Here is an 18995-nt window from a genome sequence, read left to right on the forward strand (position 1 = left end):
TTCCAACTGCTTCTCCACTTATATATATTGTCTCCACCACTATTGCTTATTCCCTTCTATGCAGAGCCATGATTGACATATGGGATGAAGAAATACAATCAAGATGAAATGTGTTATTTACTTCTATTCAATAGCGTATTTATACTTACTCTGCTGTCCTCCTAAAACTTCCATTTATTCTTTTATGTTCTTCCAGATATTCCTTTCCATTTTCTTATACCCAAAGTCAACTAATGCTGGTGCTTCCCAAAAATATTATAATATTTCATATATTAGAATTATATCTGAATATAATTATAACCACTGTTAGACTTACACAGTTCTGAGCAAGGGCTTATGAGTAAAAAGGAAAATATGCTAACAGAATCATATGAAGAAGGTGGTCTAGGTAGATAAGATTGTAAGGCACTTTGTAACGAAGGATTTTTTTTTTTTTTTGAGACGGAGTTTCACTCTTGTTACCCAGGCTGGAGTGCAATGGCGTGACGGCTCACTGCAACCTCCGCCTCCTGGGTTCAAGCAATTCTCCTGCCTCAGCCTCCTGAGTAGCTGGAATTACAGGCATGCACGACCATGCCCAGCAAAGTTTTAGTATTTTTAGTAGAAACGGAGTTTCACCATGTTGAGCAGGATGGTCTCGATCTCTTGACCTTGTGATCCACCCGCCTCGGCCTCCCAAAGTGCTAGGATTACAGGCTTGAGCCACCGTGCCCGGCCTAATGAAGGATTTTATGGATATCATCTGGAGGCCGACAATGAGAGAAGGGAATGCCTGGGGAAAACTCAGTGAGAGATAAACTCTGTATGGTAAGAGGCAAGAGTTATTTCCTGTGACTGAATTATATATAAGAAAGATTAAATAATGCAGGCATCAATATCTGCCTAAAACATTAAAACCAGATTTGAGTGACAGTATCAATAAGTCAGAAGTACTTTCAGCTAGAAGTAAAGAAGCTCTCTGCTAGGCCAGGTACAGTGGCTCACACCTGTAATCCCAGCACTTTGGGAGACTGAGGCAGGTGGATCACTTAAGGTCAGGAGTTCCAGCACAGCCTGGCCAACATGACAAAACCCCATCTCTACTAAAAATACAAAAAAAAAAAAAATTAGCTGGGCATAGTTGCGCATACCTGTAATGCCAGGTACTTGGGAGGCTGAGGCAGGAGAATCACTCAAACCCAGGAGATAGAGGTTGCAGTGAGCTGAGACTGCAGTGCAGCACTGCACTCCAGGCTAGGCAACAGAGTGAGACTCTGTCTCAAAAAAAAAGAAGCTCTCTACTAAACTGTTGAGTCAATGTGGAAATGTAATTGAAATCACAAAATCTGTAGAGAACCATGATGTTGAAAACATTTCTAACTGACATCTATGGAATGCAAATATATTTGTCTCAGAAAAAGTAAAGATTTAAATGCTTATTTAAAAAAAAAAGGTAAAAATAACCAATGTATATAAAAGAACAGTGACCCAAAGAAAAAGTGAGAAATTATCAAACAATTACAATGCGATGAAAACACATAAAAAATGTTGTAGGACTCCTATGCTAATAAAGATTAAAATGTAGACTAATGAATTAATTTCTTGGTAAAGAGATATTTAAAACCAACCCCAAAAGCAACAATAGTTGGAAAAAACTAAATTCCTGGAATGAGATAAAATTTTCAAACTCCAGGAAACAGAAGAATCATAACCATGCCTTATTGTTCTTGTTGTTGAAGTAAACCAGATAATAAATTAGGAATCCTAGAACAAAGGCCTGAATGATGAGCTGGAGCAGGGAAAGTATGAGATGTACCCTGTAATATTATGTCTCAAAGAAAAAAGTTTTGCAATAGTGGGTCACATCAAAGGGACATAAAAATAGCTTGAGGGAGCTAAAGGAAGCCACCATTTTGACAATACAAGAGTCAAATGAGGGGAAAAAAGTTTATGTACTGAAACATGCTAAACTAAACAAAACCAGAAAAATGCACTCATATCCATTTCAGTGCCAGGTCTGGGATAGGGGGGTTATAGAATGGGCCTTGGAAAAGCTTTTGACCAAAAGTGAGAATAAATTCAAAGGTTAAAGGATAAAGCCAAAGTGCACAGAAATCACCATATGAAAACATGGTATCAGTATATCAAAATTTCATCTAATATTCATACAGCTGGCATAAAAATTAGACTCTGGTGAGCTAATGTATCCTGAACCAATAAAATCTATAAACATAATGAGACTTAATGGAAGGTAAGAAAATTTCTAGTGCACCATTTGTGGTGGCTACTTAGATACAGTAATATAAAAGACTTAATAATAATAAAAAAAAAACAGGCTGTTTGCTTTTCCCATTAGAATTATACAAGTCTACCACAGAACATGATAGCAACTAATACAACAAGAATGATGAAATGAAACACATCGATTCCGCTGAGGACTTCCAATTGAAAAAACATTAGTTGAATCATTGAAAATGAACCATATATCTAAGACCAAAGAGATTCATTTCTGACCATACTATCTGAATTAACTCTTTCCCATTGTCCTCTATCCCTTTATTCTCACACATATCACTATATATATATAATCAACTTGTTTACTTGTTTATTATACATCTCAATAACTAGTATGTCACTTCCATGAGAGCAGGATCTGTATTGGTTTTGTTCACCCTTGTAATGATAACTGTCTCTACAGTGTAGACACTGAATAAATACTGAGGATATGAATGAGTATTTTTTTTTTTTGGTCAGTATATACATATGTAAGTCTAAATGCAAGAGGAACTGGAAAACAGTTGGTGGCATTGGAGAAGATCTTAATTTTCTTCTCCAAGTGCCAGGCTTTTTTTTTTTTTTTAACCACAGGCTTTCGAAGGGGTTTTCCCAACAGCGCCACAGGGGCTTATCTCCCCCTGGACCAGATGGGCTTTGTGCTTTGGCAACGACTTTCTGTCCCTCACTGGCCGTCACTCACCTGGCTCTGTCTTCTTTCACATCCTATAAACTCTATAGAGCAACTTCCCTTCCACAATAAGGTGATCCCATTTGGATTAGAAATCGAACACTCTGCTTACAACAAATGTAACGATGTATTTTTTAAAATTATAACCAATTTTTAAAATATAGTTTTGAGAACTGGTTAAAGTTTTAATAAGAAATCAAAATTATATTGATAAAGAAATGATAGAGAAATTATATTGATGAAATTATAATGATAAAGAAAAGGGAAATGTGAGGGAATTGGAAAAACATTCACCTTAAGAGTAACCACATAATTATCAAGTATAAAGAGACTAGACAGGTAAAGAAAGGTCTTATGTTATTTAAACTCATACTAATTCTTTGTCTGGAGAAGCAGTATAAAAGTTAAAAATACTGTCTTTGGTGCCAGATTGCCTGAGTAGAAAACCTACCTCTGTATCTAAGTGGCTGTGTGGTCTTGCAGAAGTACCTACATACGCTCTGTTGTAAGCAATCTGTTCTGTACAACAATAATACAAATAGCACTTATATCATTGAGTTATTGTAAGAATTAAACGAGTCAATTTTTTTTTTTTTTTTTTGAGATGGAGTCTCACTCTGTTGCCTAGGCTAGAGTGCAGTGGCATATTGGCTCACTGCATTTCCGCCTCCCAGGTTCCAGCAATTCTTCTGCCTCAGCCTCCAAAGTAGCTTGGACTACAGGCACACACCGCCACACCTGCTAATGTTTTGTGTTTTAGTAGAAACGAGGTTTCACCATATTGTCCATGCTGGTCATGAACTCCTGAGCTCAGACAGTCCACCCGCTTCGGCCTCCTAAATTGCTGCTATTAAAGGCATGAGCCACTGTGCCTAGCCACGAGTTAGTTATTTAAAGTGCTTAGGACAGGGCCAAGTAGAAGGCAAGAACTATGGCAACTGAGAGGAAAGTAACTTTCTGAGCTATTAAAAGGTCCTTGGTGGAATACTAATATTAAATGCAAAGTTCTTTAGCCATAAAGCAGGTGGGAGGAAATGAATGTGAACTGTTTATCAGTCCATCAATATATAAATTGTAGAGTTTTTTGTTTTTGTTTTTGTTTTTTTTGAGACAGAGTCTTACTCTGTCACCCAGGCTGGAGTGCAATGGCGTGATCTTGGTTCACTGCAACCTCTGCCTCCCGGGTTAAAGCGATTCTCCTGCCTCAGTGTCCCTAGTAGCTTGGTTTATAAGCACCTGCCACCAAGCCTGGCTAACTTTTGTATTTTTAGTAGAGATGGGGTTTCACCATGTTGGTCAGGCTGGTCTCGAACTCTTTTTTTTTTTTTTTCTTTTTTCTTTTTTGAGACAGAGTGTTGCTCTGTTGCCAGGCGCCAGGCTGGAGTGCAGTGGTGTGAGCTCAGTTCATTGCAACCTCCGCCTCCCGAATTCAAGCAATTCTTCTGCCTCAGCCTCCCGAGTAGCTGGGACTACAGGCTTGTGCGCCACCATGCCCAGCTAATTTTTCTATTTTTTAGTAGAGACGGGGTTTCACGATGTTGGCCAGGATGGTCTCCATCTCTTGATCTCATGATCCGCCTGCCTTGGCCTCCCAAAGTGCTGGGATTACAGGCGTGAGCCACTGCGCCCTGCCTGGCCTTGACCTCTTGACCTTGTGATCTGCCTGCCTCGGCCTCCCAAGGTGCTGCTGGTATTACAGGCATGAGCCATCATGCCCGGCTCAGATTCTTTTAACAATCCTAACAAATCAGGACACACAGTATCTTAAAAATTCTCCCAGACAGTGGGTAAGAATATAAAGTATTTATAGCAATTTTGACCTCAAACACAATGTACAGGTTTTACATCCCTAATCTAAAATCTGAACTGCTACAAAATCCAAAAGTTTTGAGCAATGACATGATGCTAATAGTTAAATACACATAACTACTTAACACAAACTTTGTTTCAAGCATAAAACTATTAAAAACATTGTATAAAATTATCTTCAGGCCATGTGTATAAAGGGTATATGAAACATAAATGAATTTTGTGTTTCAACTTGGGTCCAATCCCTAAGATGTCTCATTATGTATATGCAGATATTCCAAAATCTGAAAAAAATCCCAAATCCAAAATAGTTTCGTCCCAAGTATTTTGGATAAGGGATACTCAACCTGTAATGTCTCAGTGATATGTGTCCCTTAGGTCAAATCCAGCTCCTTGGTATCAAAGAAGGTAGAGATTACATGAAGGGCCTGAGAAGGTAAGAATATCATGAAGAATGCTGAAGATTAATGGAAATGTCATTTGCAGCACAACAACACTGAAAGCATGCCTTTGAAATCAGAAGTTCAACTAGTTTCTTAAAACATAGCCTTGAGTACACTGAATATCAGCTGATAGTCTAGACAGTATATTCTAACTTATTTGAGGCAGATAAATTTACCCAGTGAGAGTAAGTTGCTGTAGTTCTCCATCATCACATCCCAGTACAAGTTCCTCTGAGCAGAATCTAAATATTCCCATTCCTCCTGAGAGAAGTTGATAAGCACATCCCTGAATGTCACCAATTCCTGAAACAAACCCGTACATTACAGGTAAAATATAAGGGAATATTTTTGAGAAAAAGACAAGAAAAAAGGAATTGCCTTATAGCAAGGGGATTGGATAGTAAACAAGGAGACCAGGAACAGAAAGCCTGTGACATGGGAAGTAAGGAAATTAGTGATTCCAAACCAGACTATGGGCATCTTTAAAGACTCCCTTTGATTCACAGAAATCTTTCTGCATACTTATGGGATCTCTTATTTAGCCAACCATGTTTACAAATTAATCAGTTTACAAATTAAAAGAAGTACTGTATACAAGTACATTTCATGCTATGTGCCTCCCTCATGAATTATCAATAAAGGTAAGTTTCTATACCCCCATTCCCCTGTATAGGAGAAAAATATCTAACTTCTAACTTTGAAAATGAGGTATGGCCGGGTGCGGTGGCTCACGCCTATAATCCCAGCACTTTGGGAGGCCAAGGCAGGTGGATCACGAGGTCAAGAGATCGAGACCATCCTGGTCAATATGGTGAAACCCCGTCTCTACTAAAAATATAAAAAATTAGCTGGGCATGGTGGCGCGTGCCTGTAATCCCAGCTACTCGGGAGGCTGAGGCAGGAGAAGTGCCTGAACCCAGGAGGCGGAGGTTGTGGTGAGCCGAGATAGCGCCATTGCACTCCAGCCTGGGTAACAAGAGCAAAACTCCGTCTCAAAAAAAAAATAAAAGGAAAAAAAAAAAAAAGAAAATGAGGTATGAACAAAATTAAAGATTTATTGTAGACCCAAGTTCATTACTACTTGACATATTATTTCACATTATATAATAAGAATTATTACTTCTAGCAACAAAGTTTGTAGTATTTTTAGTGGCTACAGGGTAGTTTTTTGTTAAAAATATAATAGCCGAGCCAGGCGCGGTGGCTCAAGCCTGTAATCCCAGCACTTTGGGAGGCCGAGGCGGGTGGATCACGAGGTCAAGAGATCGAGACCATCCTGGATGGAGACCATCCTGGTCAATATGGTGAAACCCCATCTCGACTAAAAATACAAAACATTAGCTGGGCATGGTGGCGCGTGTCTGTAATCCCAGCTACTCAGGAGGCTGAGGCAGCAGAATTGCCTGAACCCAGGAGGCGGAGGTTGCGGTGAGCCAAGATTGTGCCATTGCACTCCCACCTGGGTAACAGGAGTGAAACTCCGTCTCAAAAAAATAAGTAAATAAATAAATTAAATAATAGCCTTAATTATACTCCAACTTTTAGGTTAGAAAGGTCTTTTTCAATTCTGTGTCTACAATCATCATTTTGTATGACCTGACGCCATTCAACATAAAATCCAATCTTTCTGGAAACTCAAGTCTGTGTAGAGGTCAGAGTATGCCCAATTATCATCGAATAGAGTGAACTGCTCTTCTTCCCTATCCAAGAATACGACAAGGAAAAGTCTAGGGATTCCATTTCTATATCTGCCCTTGAGAAAGGACTGAACACATATGAGTGTTGGACATTATTTGGAGAATAGAGAGGCACACAGGAGGGACGCTGTGCTGTTAGAATCCAGCCCTTACTAGAAAGCGAAAAAGTATGGGGTTGTAGTGTAGGTTGTGTGATAGAGGTGTCTGGTAGGAAGAATTGGGAAAAAGGAAATACCACAAAGAAAAGAGAAATAGTAACTTACATGGTCCATGGTTAGAACTGTAAAGAACTGGTCAGGGAGCTTCACTTCTGGCATGACAACATGAGGAGCTCCATGGACATGATCTCCAATGAAACTGTAAAAATTATTTTTTTAAAAAGAATCACCATTTAAAGTCTCTGGAAATGGTGCTAGAAATATGCAGCAAATGAAGAAACATTAAGAAAATCTCCAAAAGCATGTTAGAATTCTGAGAGTCTAGACTACGTAAACCAAACCTTGGCCCTCTATTGTCCGTCCATTCCATCTCAGTGAAAAAGACTCCACTGCAGACAGGATAGCCAAGGGCACTGGGTTTCTTCACCACTTCTTAATCCTTCCCCCAGTTGGATAGCTATCTTCCTAGGTGGGGTAGGACATCATCATTTTTCACTCTGTACCAGCTATCTGTTGCACAGCTGAAGAATGATGACTCCTTTCCTCTGTCTAGCCCCAGAACATGAAATGTAGGCTTTAACTTGGATGTGGTACTGCTGAGCATACTGAGGTTCCAATTGCTGTGCCCTTGCTCTGGGGGCAGGAGTTCCATGCCAAAAGAGGCAAGCCAGGAAGACCTGGCTGCTGCCCCCACCTGCCATCTACCAAGCACTCAGCTCCTAAAGCAGGGGAATCACTCAGCAAGATACATGTCATTGTCCCTGCCTCCAGCACTAGAACGGTGGCTCTGAGATTTTGTCCAGCATGAGAAGTGGGCAATAGAACACAGAGGTCTGTATTCCTCCTCAAAGGAATTGAATTGATTTGCAAGAGAATGTGCAAATGTCAAAAGGGCAATGTCAAAAACTGTAAAGTTTGGTGAAGGGCAATTGGGAGGACGTTGACAGATTAGAGATCTATGTTATACTGTAGGGTTGCTAGTCTGCAGACAGAAACAGAGAAAGAGACACCTGGAAAGAGACATTCTATTGTGAGAACATATCTGAAACACTGACCTCAAGAAAGCCCCGGTATGATTACATTAGCCTGTGAAGCAATCTATACTCCAGGACACTTATGAAAGCAATACTGCCATAAGTTGCAATTAGTTGGTGCTTAACAGCCAGGGTTGGCCAGGGAGATGCTCAAAGACAGCCCTGTCAAAACCACTGTCATCTAATGGTGTCTGTAAAAATAGCCAAGGCTATACCCCCAAATGAGCAACATCAAGAGATTTTACACCATGGTGGGAATAGACTTCACTAAAATAATCCAGAGTCCATTCTCATGGTGCTATAGGGATATACCCAAGACTAGGTAATTTATAAAGGGAAGAGGTTTAATTGACTCACAGTTCTGCATGGCTGGGTTGGGGGGTGCTCAGAAAACTTAGAATCATGGCAGAAGGCACCTCTTCACAGGGTGTTAGGAGAGAGAATGAGAGTGAAGGGGAAAGCCCCTTATAAAACTACTAGATCTTGTGAGAACTCATTATTACAAGAACAGTATGGGGTACATTGCCCCCATGATTCAGTTATCTCCACTTGGGCCTGCCCTTGATATGTGGGGATTATTACAATTCAAGGTGAGTTTTGGGTGGAGACACAGAACAAAACCATATCACAGTCACTAAGGAAGTAAATGAGCAAGTACCAATAACAAGCTCTGAGCCAGAGGGTGTGGACAAGAATACTGGAGTTCCAACAATTGTCTATAATGTCCACTTTATACAAATAAGAGACAGGCAAGGAAATAGGAAAGTATGATTCATACACTGGAAAAAAAAAACCCACAACAAAAACTGCTTGTGAGAGCAACCAGATTTAACAGGCAGACTTCAAAGTAGCCATTATAATATATGTTCAAGTAGACAAAGGAAACCATAGTTAAAATGTAGGTATGATCATAATGTGGCATCAAAAGGAGAATATCAATAAAGATACAAATTATTAAAAATAAACCTGTAAATTCTGAAGTTACAAGGTGTAATAACAAATGAAATTTTCACTAGAAGGACTCAATAGTAGATATGAACTGGCAGAAATATTAGCAAAGCTGAAGACAGATTAATAGTAATGGTGTAGTCTGATGAACAGAGAGAAAACATGACAAATTAACATCCCAGAGGAATGTGAGACCACATTAAGCACACTGATATAAACAGGAGTACCAAAAGAGAGGTGAGACAGAAAAAAAGTATTTAAAATTTACAAAGACGGCCGGGCGTGGTGGCTCAAGCCTGTAATCCCAACACTTTGGGACGCTGAGGCGGGTTGATCACGAGCTCAAGAGATCGAGATCATCCTCGTCAACATGGTGAAACCCCATCTCTACTAAAAATACAGAAAATTAGCTGGGCATGGTGGCACGTGCCTGTAATCCTAGCTACTCAGGAGGCTGAGGCAGGAGAATTGCCTGAACCCAGGAGGCGGAGGTTGCAGTGAGCCGAGATGGCGCCATTGCACTCCAGCCTGGGTAACAAGAGCGAAGCTCCGTCTCAAAAAAAAAAAAAAAATTATAAAGACATAATGGATTTAAAATTCCAAAATTTATTGAAAAACATTAAACTGCATATCCAGGAAGCTCAACAAACACCAAGCAGGATAAATGCCTGAGACCCAAATATAGGTACATCATGATAAAAGCACTGAAAACCAAAGAAAGAAATGGAGAAAATTTTGAATGAAGTAAAAGGAAACTGCAGGTTAAAAGTGAAATTAATACAAAAGTATTAACTGCTGTATTCTCATCAGAAAAACATGAAGTCCAGAAGGCAGTAGGATGATATATACAAAGTACTCATACAGAAACCTTCAACCCAGAATCCTAAATCCATCAACATGCAAAAAAATTGAAGTGATCCCCCTACCTCACACCATTTAGAAAAAACAACTGGAAATGGATTAAAGACTTAAATATAAGGCCTGAAAATATAAAATTCCTAGAGGAAGACATAGTTGGAGCTCCTGACATTGGTCTTGCATGATGATTTTTAAAAATATGACACCAAAAGCACCGGAAACAGCAAAAACGAAGTGGGACCAAATCAAATTAAAAAGCTTCTATAAAACAAAGGAAACAATATAAAAAGTGAAATGACATTCTACAGAGTGGGAGAAAATATGTGCAAATTATGTATCTGACAAGGGGTTAATATCTGAATTTATAAGAAATTCATTCAACTCAGTAGCAAAAAAAAAAATTTAAAAATTAGCAAAAAACATGATAGACATTTTTCCAAAGAAGATATACAAATGGTCAACAGATACACAGAAAGGTGCTCGATATCACTAAACATCAGGGAAATGCAAATCAAAACCACAATGAAACATTACCTCATATCTGATAGGGCTGCTGTTATCAAAAAGACAAAGAAAAAAATATTGACAAGGATATGGAAAAGAGGGAAGCCTTGTATACTGTTGGGGATATAAATTGGTATAGTCCTTCTGAAAAAGAGTATGGAGGTTCCTCACAAACTTAAAAATAGGACAACCATACAATCCAGCAATCCTGCTTCTGGGTATATGGCCAAAAGAAATGAAGTCAGTCATCCCCTGTCCCCTGCCCCCACCATGAAGTCTTGCTCTTTTGCCCAGGCTGGAGTGCAGTGGTGCAATCTCGGCCCACCGCAACCTCCACCTCCAAGGTTCGAGCAATTCTCCTGTCTCAGGCTCCCAAGTAGCTGGGATTACAGGCCTGTGCCCCCATGCCTGGCTAACTTTTTTATTTTTCATAGAGATGAGGTTTCAACATGTTGACCAGGCTGCTCTCGAACTCCTGACCTCTTCATCCACCCACCCCAGCCTCTCAAAGTGCTGGGATTACAGGCATGAGCTATCATGCCTGGCCGAAGTCAGTAACTTGAAGAGATATTTGCAGCCCTTGTTTATGACAGCATTATTCACAATAACCGAGATACGGAAACCTAAGTGTCCATCAATGGGTGGACAGATAAAGTGTATTTGTATGTGTGTGTATACACTTATGTATCTGTCAATTATGTATCAGTAAAACAGAGGGGAGTGGTTATCCTTATCTAGCAAACCTACATTTCAAAACTTAAAATAAAAAGACATTTCCAGATAAAAACTGAGAGAATTTATTGCTAGCTGACTGACCTTAAAAAGTACTCAAGGAAGCTCTTGAGGCTGAAAACAGGTGATATTAGGCAGTAATACAAATCCATATGCAAAATAAAGAGAAGCAAGGCAATTATGTAATTATAAAAGGCAGTATACATACATATCTCTTCTCCTCTTAACTGATACACAAATTTTATGAAACAATATGTACATTATGTATTATTGGACCCATAACATACAGAAATCTAATATATTTGCTAATAACAACACAAAGAAGGCAGGGGAGAGCAAAGTTGTATTGGGCTAAGGAAATGAATCCAGATGGTAACTCAAATTCATCTGGACCAAATGAGAACCAAAAGTGATTAATCAGATTGATAAAATAGAAGTTATAAATGTATAAAGATTCTCCTTTCTTCTTGTAGTTAAAAAAAAAAGATTTATTTAACATTATAACAATTGGTTGAGTTTGAAACATCTGTAGATGTAATGTGACAACCAATATTACTGTAAGAGAAGATGAAAGGAAATAGTTATATAAGAGTAACACTTCTGGCCGGGCGCGGTGGCTCAAGCTTGTAATCCCAGCACTTTGGGAGGCCGAGACGGGTGGATCACGAGGTCGAGAGATCGAGACCATCCTGGTCAACATGGTGAAACCCCATCTCTACTAAAAATACAAAAAATTAGCTGGGCATGGTGGTACGTGCCTGTAATCCCAGCTACTCAGGAGGCTGAGGCAGGAGAATTGCCTGAACCCAGGAGGCGGAGGTTGCAGTGAGCCGAGATCGCGCCATTGCACTCCAGCCTGGGTAACAAGAGCGAAACTCCGTCTCAAAAAAAAAAAAAAAAAAAAAAAAAAAAAAGAGTAACACTTCTGTATCTCACTTGAATTAAGCTAATATAAATCAGAACCTATTTCTGATAAGATATATATATGTGTGTTAAGCCCTAGAGTAACTGCTAAAGAAATAACCCAAAAATATAGTGAAAAAAATCATTAAAGAAATTAAATACACATTAGAAAACATTCATTTGGGGCCAGGCACAGTGGCTCACGTCTGTAATCCCAGTACTTTGGGAGGCTGAGGTAGGCAGATCATGAGGTCAGGAGTTCGAGACCAGCCTGACCAACATGGAGAAAACCCATCTCTACTAAAAAAAAAAAATACAAAATTAGCCAAGCATGGTGGTGTGCACTTGTAATCCCAGCTGCTCTGGAGGCTGAGGCAGGAGAATCACTTGAACCCAGGAGGCGGAGGTTGCAGTGAGCCGAGGTCACACCATGGCACTCCAGCCTGGGCAACAAGAATAAAACTCCACCTCAAAAAAAAAAAAAAAAATTAAAAAAAAAAACAAAAAAACAAAATATTCATTTGACTCAAAAGAAAGCAGTAAAGGGACAGGGGAAGAAAAAAAGACTTGACATACACTGAAAAAAGGTAGAATGACAGATGTTAATCCAACTGTATCAATAATAACATTAAATGTGAATAGATTAAACAATCAAAAGGCAGAGAGTCATAATGCATAAAAAACAAGATGCAGGTATATGCTCTTGCTATGATTTAAATATATCCCTTCCCAAACTCATGTATTACTAATCTGATAGTATTAGGAGGTAGGGCCTTTAGGTGGTGGTCAGATCAGAGGGCTCCTCCCCTCAGGAGTGGGATTAAGGCCCTTATAAAAAGGGCATCATGCGGCCTTTTGCCACGTGAGGATAAAGCAATCCTCCCCTACAGATGACATGTCATCAAGGCAGCATCTTGGGAAGCAAAGAGCAGCTCTCACCAGAAAACCAAACCTTCCAGTCCCTTGATTTTGGACTTCCAAACCTTCGGGCCTGTGAAAAATAAATGTCAATTCTTTATATAAATTGCTCATTTGGGTATTCTGTTATAGCAGCAAACAAAAACAGAAATTGGAATAAGGATAATGGGATGTTGCTGTAATAAATACCTAAAAATGTAGACACAGTTCTGGACCTGGGTAAAGTGTAGAGAAGGGGTCAGTATTGAAGTGAATGCTAAGAATAAGTCTAGATTGGGCAGGGTGCAGTGACTCACATCTGTAATCCCAGCACTTTGGGAGGCCAAGGTGGGAGGATCACATGAGGAGAGGAGTTCGAGACCAGCCCAGACAACATAGTAAGACCTCCATCTCTACAAAAAAATATTTAAAAATTGGCTAGGTATGGAGGTACACGTCTGTAGTCCTAGCTACTTGGGAGGCTGAGTGGAGAATATTGCTTGAGCCCAAAAATTTGAGTTCATAGTGGAATATGATTGCTACTGCATTCCAGCCTGGGAGACAGAGCAAGACCCTATCTCAAAGAAAGGAAAAAGCCGGGCCGGCACAGTGGCTCACGCCTGTAATCCCAGCACTTTGGGAGGCCAAGGAGAGATGGGTGGATGACTTGAGGTCAGGAGTTTGAGACCAACCTGGCCAACTATGGCGAAATCCCATCTCTACTAAAAATATAAAAATTAGCTGGGTGTCGTGGCAGGCACTTGTAATCCCAGCTACTTGGGAGGTTGAGGCAGGAGAATTGCCTGAACCTGGGAGGTGGAGGTTGCAGTGAGCCAAGATCGCCCCAGTGCACTCTAGCCTGGGAGACAGGAGCGAAACTACATCTCAAAAAAAAAAAAAAAGAAAGAAAGAAAGAAACACCTAGATTGCTACGAACAGGGTAAGGGCAATTCTGCTGAGTGCTCAGGTTAAGAGAAGAGCTGTAGGGAATGCCTGCATTTTCTTAAAGATTACTTAAGTGATCCTGACAAAATGTTGGTAGAAATATGGATGGTAATGGCAATTCTAGTGAGGTTTCATACAGAAATGAAGACTCTCTAGCCGGGCATGGTGGTGCGCACCTACAATCTCAGCTACTCAGGAAGCTGAGGCAGGAGAAATGCTTGAGCCCAGGAGGTGGAGGTTGCAGTGAGCCGAGATTATGCTACTGCACTCCAGACTGGGCGAGAGTGAGACTCCATCTTAAAAAAAAAAAAAAAGAAAAAAAAGAAATGAGGAATATCTTATTGGAAACTGGAGAGAAATATCATCTATTTCATAATATGACAAAAAACCTGGCTGAGGCTGGGCGCAGTGGCTCACACCTGTAATCCCAGCACTTTGGGGGCCGAGGCGGGCAGATCACGAGGTCAAGAGATCGAGACCATCCTGGCCAACATGGTGAAACCCTGTCTCTACTAAAAATACAAAAAAATTGGCCGGGCGCAGTGGCTCAAGCCTGTAATCCCAGCACTTTGGGAGGCCGAGGCGGGTGGATCATGAGGTCAAGAGATCAAGACCATCCTGGTCAACATGGTGAAACCCCGTCTCTACTAAAAATACAAAAATTAGCTGGACGTGGTGGCGCGTGCCTGTAATCCCAGCTACTCAGGAGGCTGAGGCAGGAGAATTGCCTGAACCCAGGAGGTGGAGGTTGTAGTAAGCCGAGATCGCGCCATTGCACTCCAGCCTGGGTAACAAGAGCAAAAATCCGTCTCAAAAAAAAAAAAAAAAATTAGTTGGGCATGGTGGCACGCACCTGTAGTTCCAGCTACGTGGGAGGCTTGAACCTGGGAGGTGGAGGTTGCAGTGAGCCAAGGGTGGGCCACTGCACTCCAGCCTGGTGCCTGGTGACGGAGTGAGACTCTGTCTCAAAACAACAACAACAACAACAAAAAAACCCTTGGCTGAATTATGTCCATTTCCAGAAGAAAGAACTTAAGCAGCAATAAAGTAAACTATTCGGCAGAAGAAATGCTAATTTTTTGTATTTTTAGTAGAGACGGGGTTTCACCATGTTGACCAAGATGGTCTCGATCTCTTGACCCCGTGATCCACCCGCCTCGGCCTCCCAAAGTGCTGGGATTACAGGCTTGAGCCACCGCACCCGGCCGATATATATATATATATTTTTTAATAGAGACGGGGTTTTACCATGTTGGCTACGCTGGTCTTGAACTCCTAACCTCAAGCAATCCCCCAGCCTCGGCCTCCCAAAGTGTTGGGATTACAGGTGTGAGCCACAGCTCCCGGCCTGCTTCTCTTAACTACATAGAATAAAATGTGAGAAGAAACAATACAAAGATGGGATTTATAACAACATGGAAGTAGAACACAGAGATTTGAAAATTCTCAGCCTGAACATGGAAATAAAAAGATATTTAGAAAATAAACCAAGGGTGTGACCAAGTAACTTTTTGTTAAGAGTGTGGCTAGGCCGGGCGCGGTGGCTCAAGCCTGTAATCCCAGCACTTTGGGAGGCCGAGGCAGGTGGATCACGAGGTCAAGAGATCGAGACCATCCTGGTCAACATGGTGAAACCCCGTCTCTACTAAAAATACAAAAAATTAGCTGGGCATGGTGGTGCGTGCCTGTAATCCCAGCTACTCTGGAGGCTGAGGCAGGAGAATTGCCTGAACCCAGGAGGCGGAGGTTGCGGTGAGCCGAGATCGCGCCATTGCACTCCAGCCTGGGTAACAAAAGCGAAACTCCGTCTAAAAAAAAAAAAAAAAAAAAAAAAAAGAGTGTGGCTAGAAGGAAGCCAGGTGCTCTTCATCATGACAATAGCAGAATGAAGCCAATAGCATTCCAGAGAGCTTCAAGGCTGCTCCTCCTATCACAGGCCTAGAGTGCTATACCCTTGAAGGCACGATGGTTTCAAAGAAGAGCCTAGAGCACTCATGGGACTTTAGGACTTGCTTCCTGGGGCTGCCTCAAGTCTCTGCTCCCCACATCCCAGCACAGTGCTCCTTGGCTGCCCTAGTTATGGCTCCAGTGGGCCCAGGTGCAGTTTAGTCCGTGCTCTGGAGGGCAAAAGTGGTAAACCTCAGCATCCACATGGTGCTAATTTTCCAAGTGTACAGAGTGCACAAGCTGTGGAAGTATGGCATCCTTCAAAGAGATTCTTTTTTTTTTGATACAGAGTCTCATTCTGTCGCCTAAGCTGGAGTGCAGTGGTGTGATCTGGGCTCCAGTGCAACCTCGACCTCCCAGGCTCAAGCAGTTCTTTTGCCTCAGCCTCCTGAGTAGCTAGGATTAAAGGCACGTGATACCTTGGAGAGCCTCAGGGCCCAGACAGGGGCAGAGCCACTGCAGATAGTCCCCACAAAGGCAGTGTCCAGTGTACCCATAGAGGCTGTGCCACTCCTCAAACCCTGGACCTGTGGAGCTAGCAGTGTGCAACATGGGCCTGGCAGAACCAGTGGCACCTGACTGCAACCCATGAGAGCTGAAGTATGAACTGTGCACAGCAGTCATGGTGGCAGGGTCCCTTAGGGCCTTTGGGGTCCAACCCCCATCCCAGTGTGTCTGGAACATGCAGCAAGGAGAGGAGTCAAAAGATGATTATTCTCCAGGCTTAGGGTTTATTGTTGTTTGCCCTGTTTTGGACCTACTTGGGACCAGTGACCCATACTTTCTTATTTATCTGTTTTGGAATAGAAATATCTGTTCTGTGTCTGCTCCATCATTGTGTTTTGGAAGCACATTAACTAGTTTGGTTTCACAGGTACGTAACTAGAGAGCAGTTTGCTCAGGATGAGTCAACCACATCTAATTTAGGTAATATCTAGATGAGACTGTGGCCTTTGACTTTAAAGTTTATGCTAAAATGAGTTAATAATTTGGGGGCTATTGGAATGAAATGAATGTATTTTGTATGTGAGAAAGACATGAATATGGGGGGTCCAGGGGCAGAATATAATGTGTCCTCTCCAAAATTCATGTGTTGCCAGGGTGATAGTATTAGAAGGTAGAACCTTTAAGACGTGATGAGGGCTTTTCCCTTTGTGAATGGGATTATAGCCTTCATAAAAGAGGCGTAACGCAGACTTCCTTGTCCTTCTCCCTTCTGCATGTGAGGACACATGTCCTTTCTGGAGAATGCAGCATCAAGGCACCCTTGGAAGAGGACAACTGAACCTGATGATGCCTTGATCTTGGACTTTGTAGCCTCCAGAACTGATACATTTCTGTTCTTTATAAATTACCTAGTCGCAGGTATTTTGTTACAGCAGCACGAACAGACTAAGGGAGTTGTCATGGGTGACTCGCAGCAAAGCTGCAAGTAGATTGAGAGTAAGACGATGGAAACCACAGTCAAGCCGAGAACCAAATCAGGAACACAATCCCGTTTACAATTGCCACTAGACGAACAACATATCTAAGAATACAGCTAAACAGGGAGGTAAAAGATCTCTATAATGAGAACCACAAAACACTGCTCAAAGAAATCAGATGACACAAATGGAAAAATATGGGAGGAAGAATCAACATCATTAAAGTGGCCATACTGCCCAGGGCAACTTAACGATTCAATGCTTTCCTATCAAGCTACCAATGACATTCTTCACAGAACTAGAAAAAGCTATTTTAAAATTCACATGAAACCGAAAAAGTGCCTGAATAGCCAAGGCAATCCTAAGCAAAAAGAACAACGCTGGTTGCATCACGCTACCTGATTTCCACCTATAGTACAAGACTACAGTAACCAAAACGCAATGATGTTGGTACAAAAACAGACACATAGACCAATGGAATAGAATACAGGACCCAGAAAGAAAGTCGCACACCTACAACCAACTGATCTTTAACAAAGTCAACAAAAATAAGCAATGAGGAAAGGACTCCCTATTCAATAAATGGTGCTGGGATGACTGGCATATGCAGAAGAATGAAACTGGACCTGTACCTTTCAACATACACAAAAATTAACTAGAGTTTGATGAAAGCCTTAAATGCAAGAACTAAAACTAAAAATCCTAGAAGAAAACCTAGGAAATACCCTTGTAAACATCAGCCTTGGCAAAAAATGTGTGACTAATTCCTTAAAAGCAACGGAAACAAAACAAAAATCAACAAGTGAGACCTAACTACAGAGCTTCTGCTCAGCAAAGGAAATTATCAACAGAGTAAACAACAACCTACAGAATGGGAGAAAATATTCACAAATTACGCACTTAACAAAGGTCTGATACCCAGAATCTACAAGGAATTTTAACAATTCGACAAGCAGAAAACAACCCCACTAAAAGTGGGTAAGCAACATGAACAGACACTTCTCAAAAGACATACAAGCAGCCAACAAACATATTTTTTTTAAATGCCCCACGCCACTAATCATCAGAGAAATGCAAATCAAAACCACAGTGAGTTAGCCATCTCATATCAGTCAGAATGGCTATTGTTAAAATGTCAAAATTAACAGATGTTGGTGAGTCTGTGGAGAAAAGGGAATGGTTATATACTGTTGGTGGGAATGTAAATTAGTTTAGCCACTGTATGATGCAGTTTGGAGATTTATCAAATAGCTAAAAATAGAACAACTGTTTGATTCAGCAATCCCATTATTGGGTACATACCCAAAGGAAAATAAATCATTCTACCAAAAAGACACATGCATTTATGTTCATCACAGCACTATTCACAATAGCAAATACACAGATCAACCTAGGTGCTCTGCAACAGTGGCTTGGATAAAGAAAATGTGGTACACATATGTCCTGGAATACCAAACATAAAAAGAACAAAATCATGTCCTTTGCAGCAACATGGATGCAGGTGGAGGCCATTATTCTAAGAGCATTAATGCAGAAAAACAAAACCAAATACTGCATGTTCTTACTGCTAAGTGAGAGCTAAACACTGGGTACAGATAGACATAAACATGGGAACAATAGATACTGCAACTACAGGAGGCGGGAGGGAGGGAGAGAAACAAGAGGTGAAAAACTATTGGGTACTAGGTTCATTACCTGGAAAATGGGATCAGTCATACCCCAAATTTCAGCATCATGCAATATACTCCTCAT

General features: G+C 41.0%; 1 protein-coding gene across 3 annotated transcripts in view; it reads right to left on the reverse strand.

The window, feature by feature from the left end:
• Positions 1 to 18995, reverse strand: part of ZNF529 (zinc finger protein 529) — a 31587-nt gene that overhangs the window by 3050 nt on the left and 9542 nt on the right. For all 3 annotated transcript variants that reach the window (XM_039467118.2, XM_010347987.3, XM_039467117.2), the window contains 2 exons: positions 7157 to 7250; positions 5373 to 5499 (listed from right to left, as the gene is read on the reverse strand). In XM_039467118.2, the coding sequence (XP_039323052.2) occupies positions 5373 to 5499; positions 7157 to 7210 (181 nt within the window). In that variant the 5' untranslated portion in view covers positions 7211 to 7250. The remainder of the gene's footprint in view (positions 1 to 5372; positions 5500 to 7156; positions 7251 to 18995) is intronic.

The sequence above is a fragment of the Saimiri boliviensis genome, chromosome 14, assembly GCF_048565385.1.
Source record: "Saimiri boliviensis isolate mSaiBol1 chromosome 14, mSaiBol1.pri, whole genome shotgun sequence".
Taxonomy (NCBI): Eukaryota; Metazoa; Chordata; class Mammalia; order Primates; family Cebidae; genus Saimiri; species Saimiri boliviensis.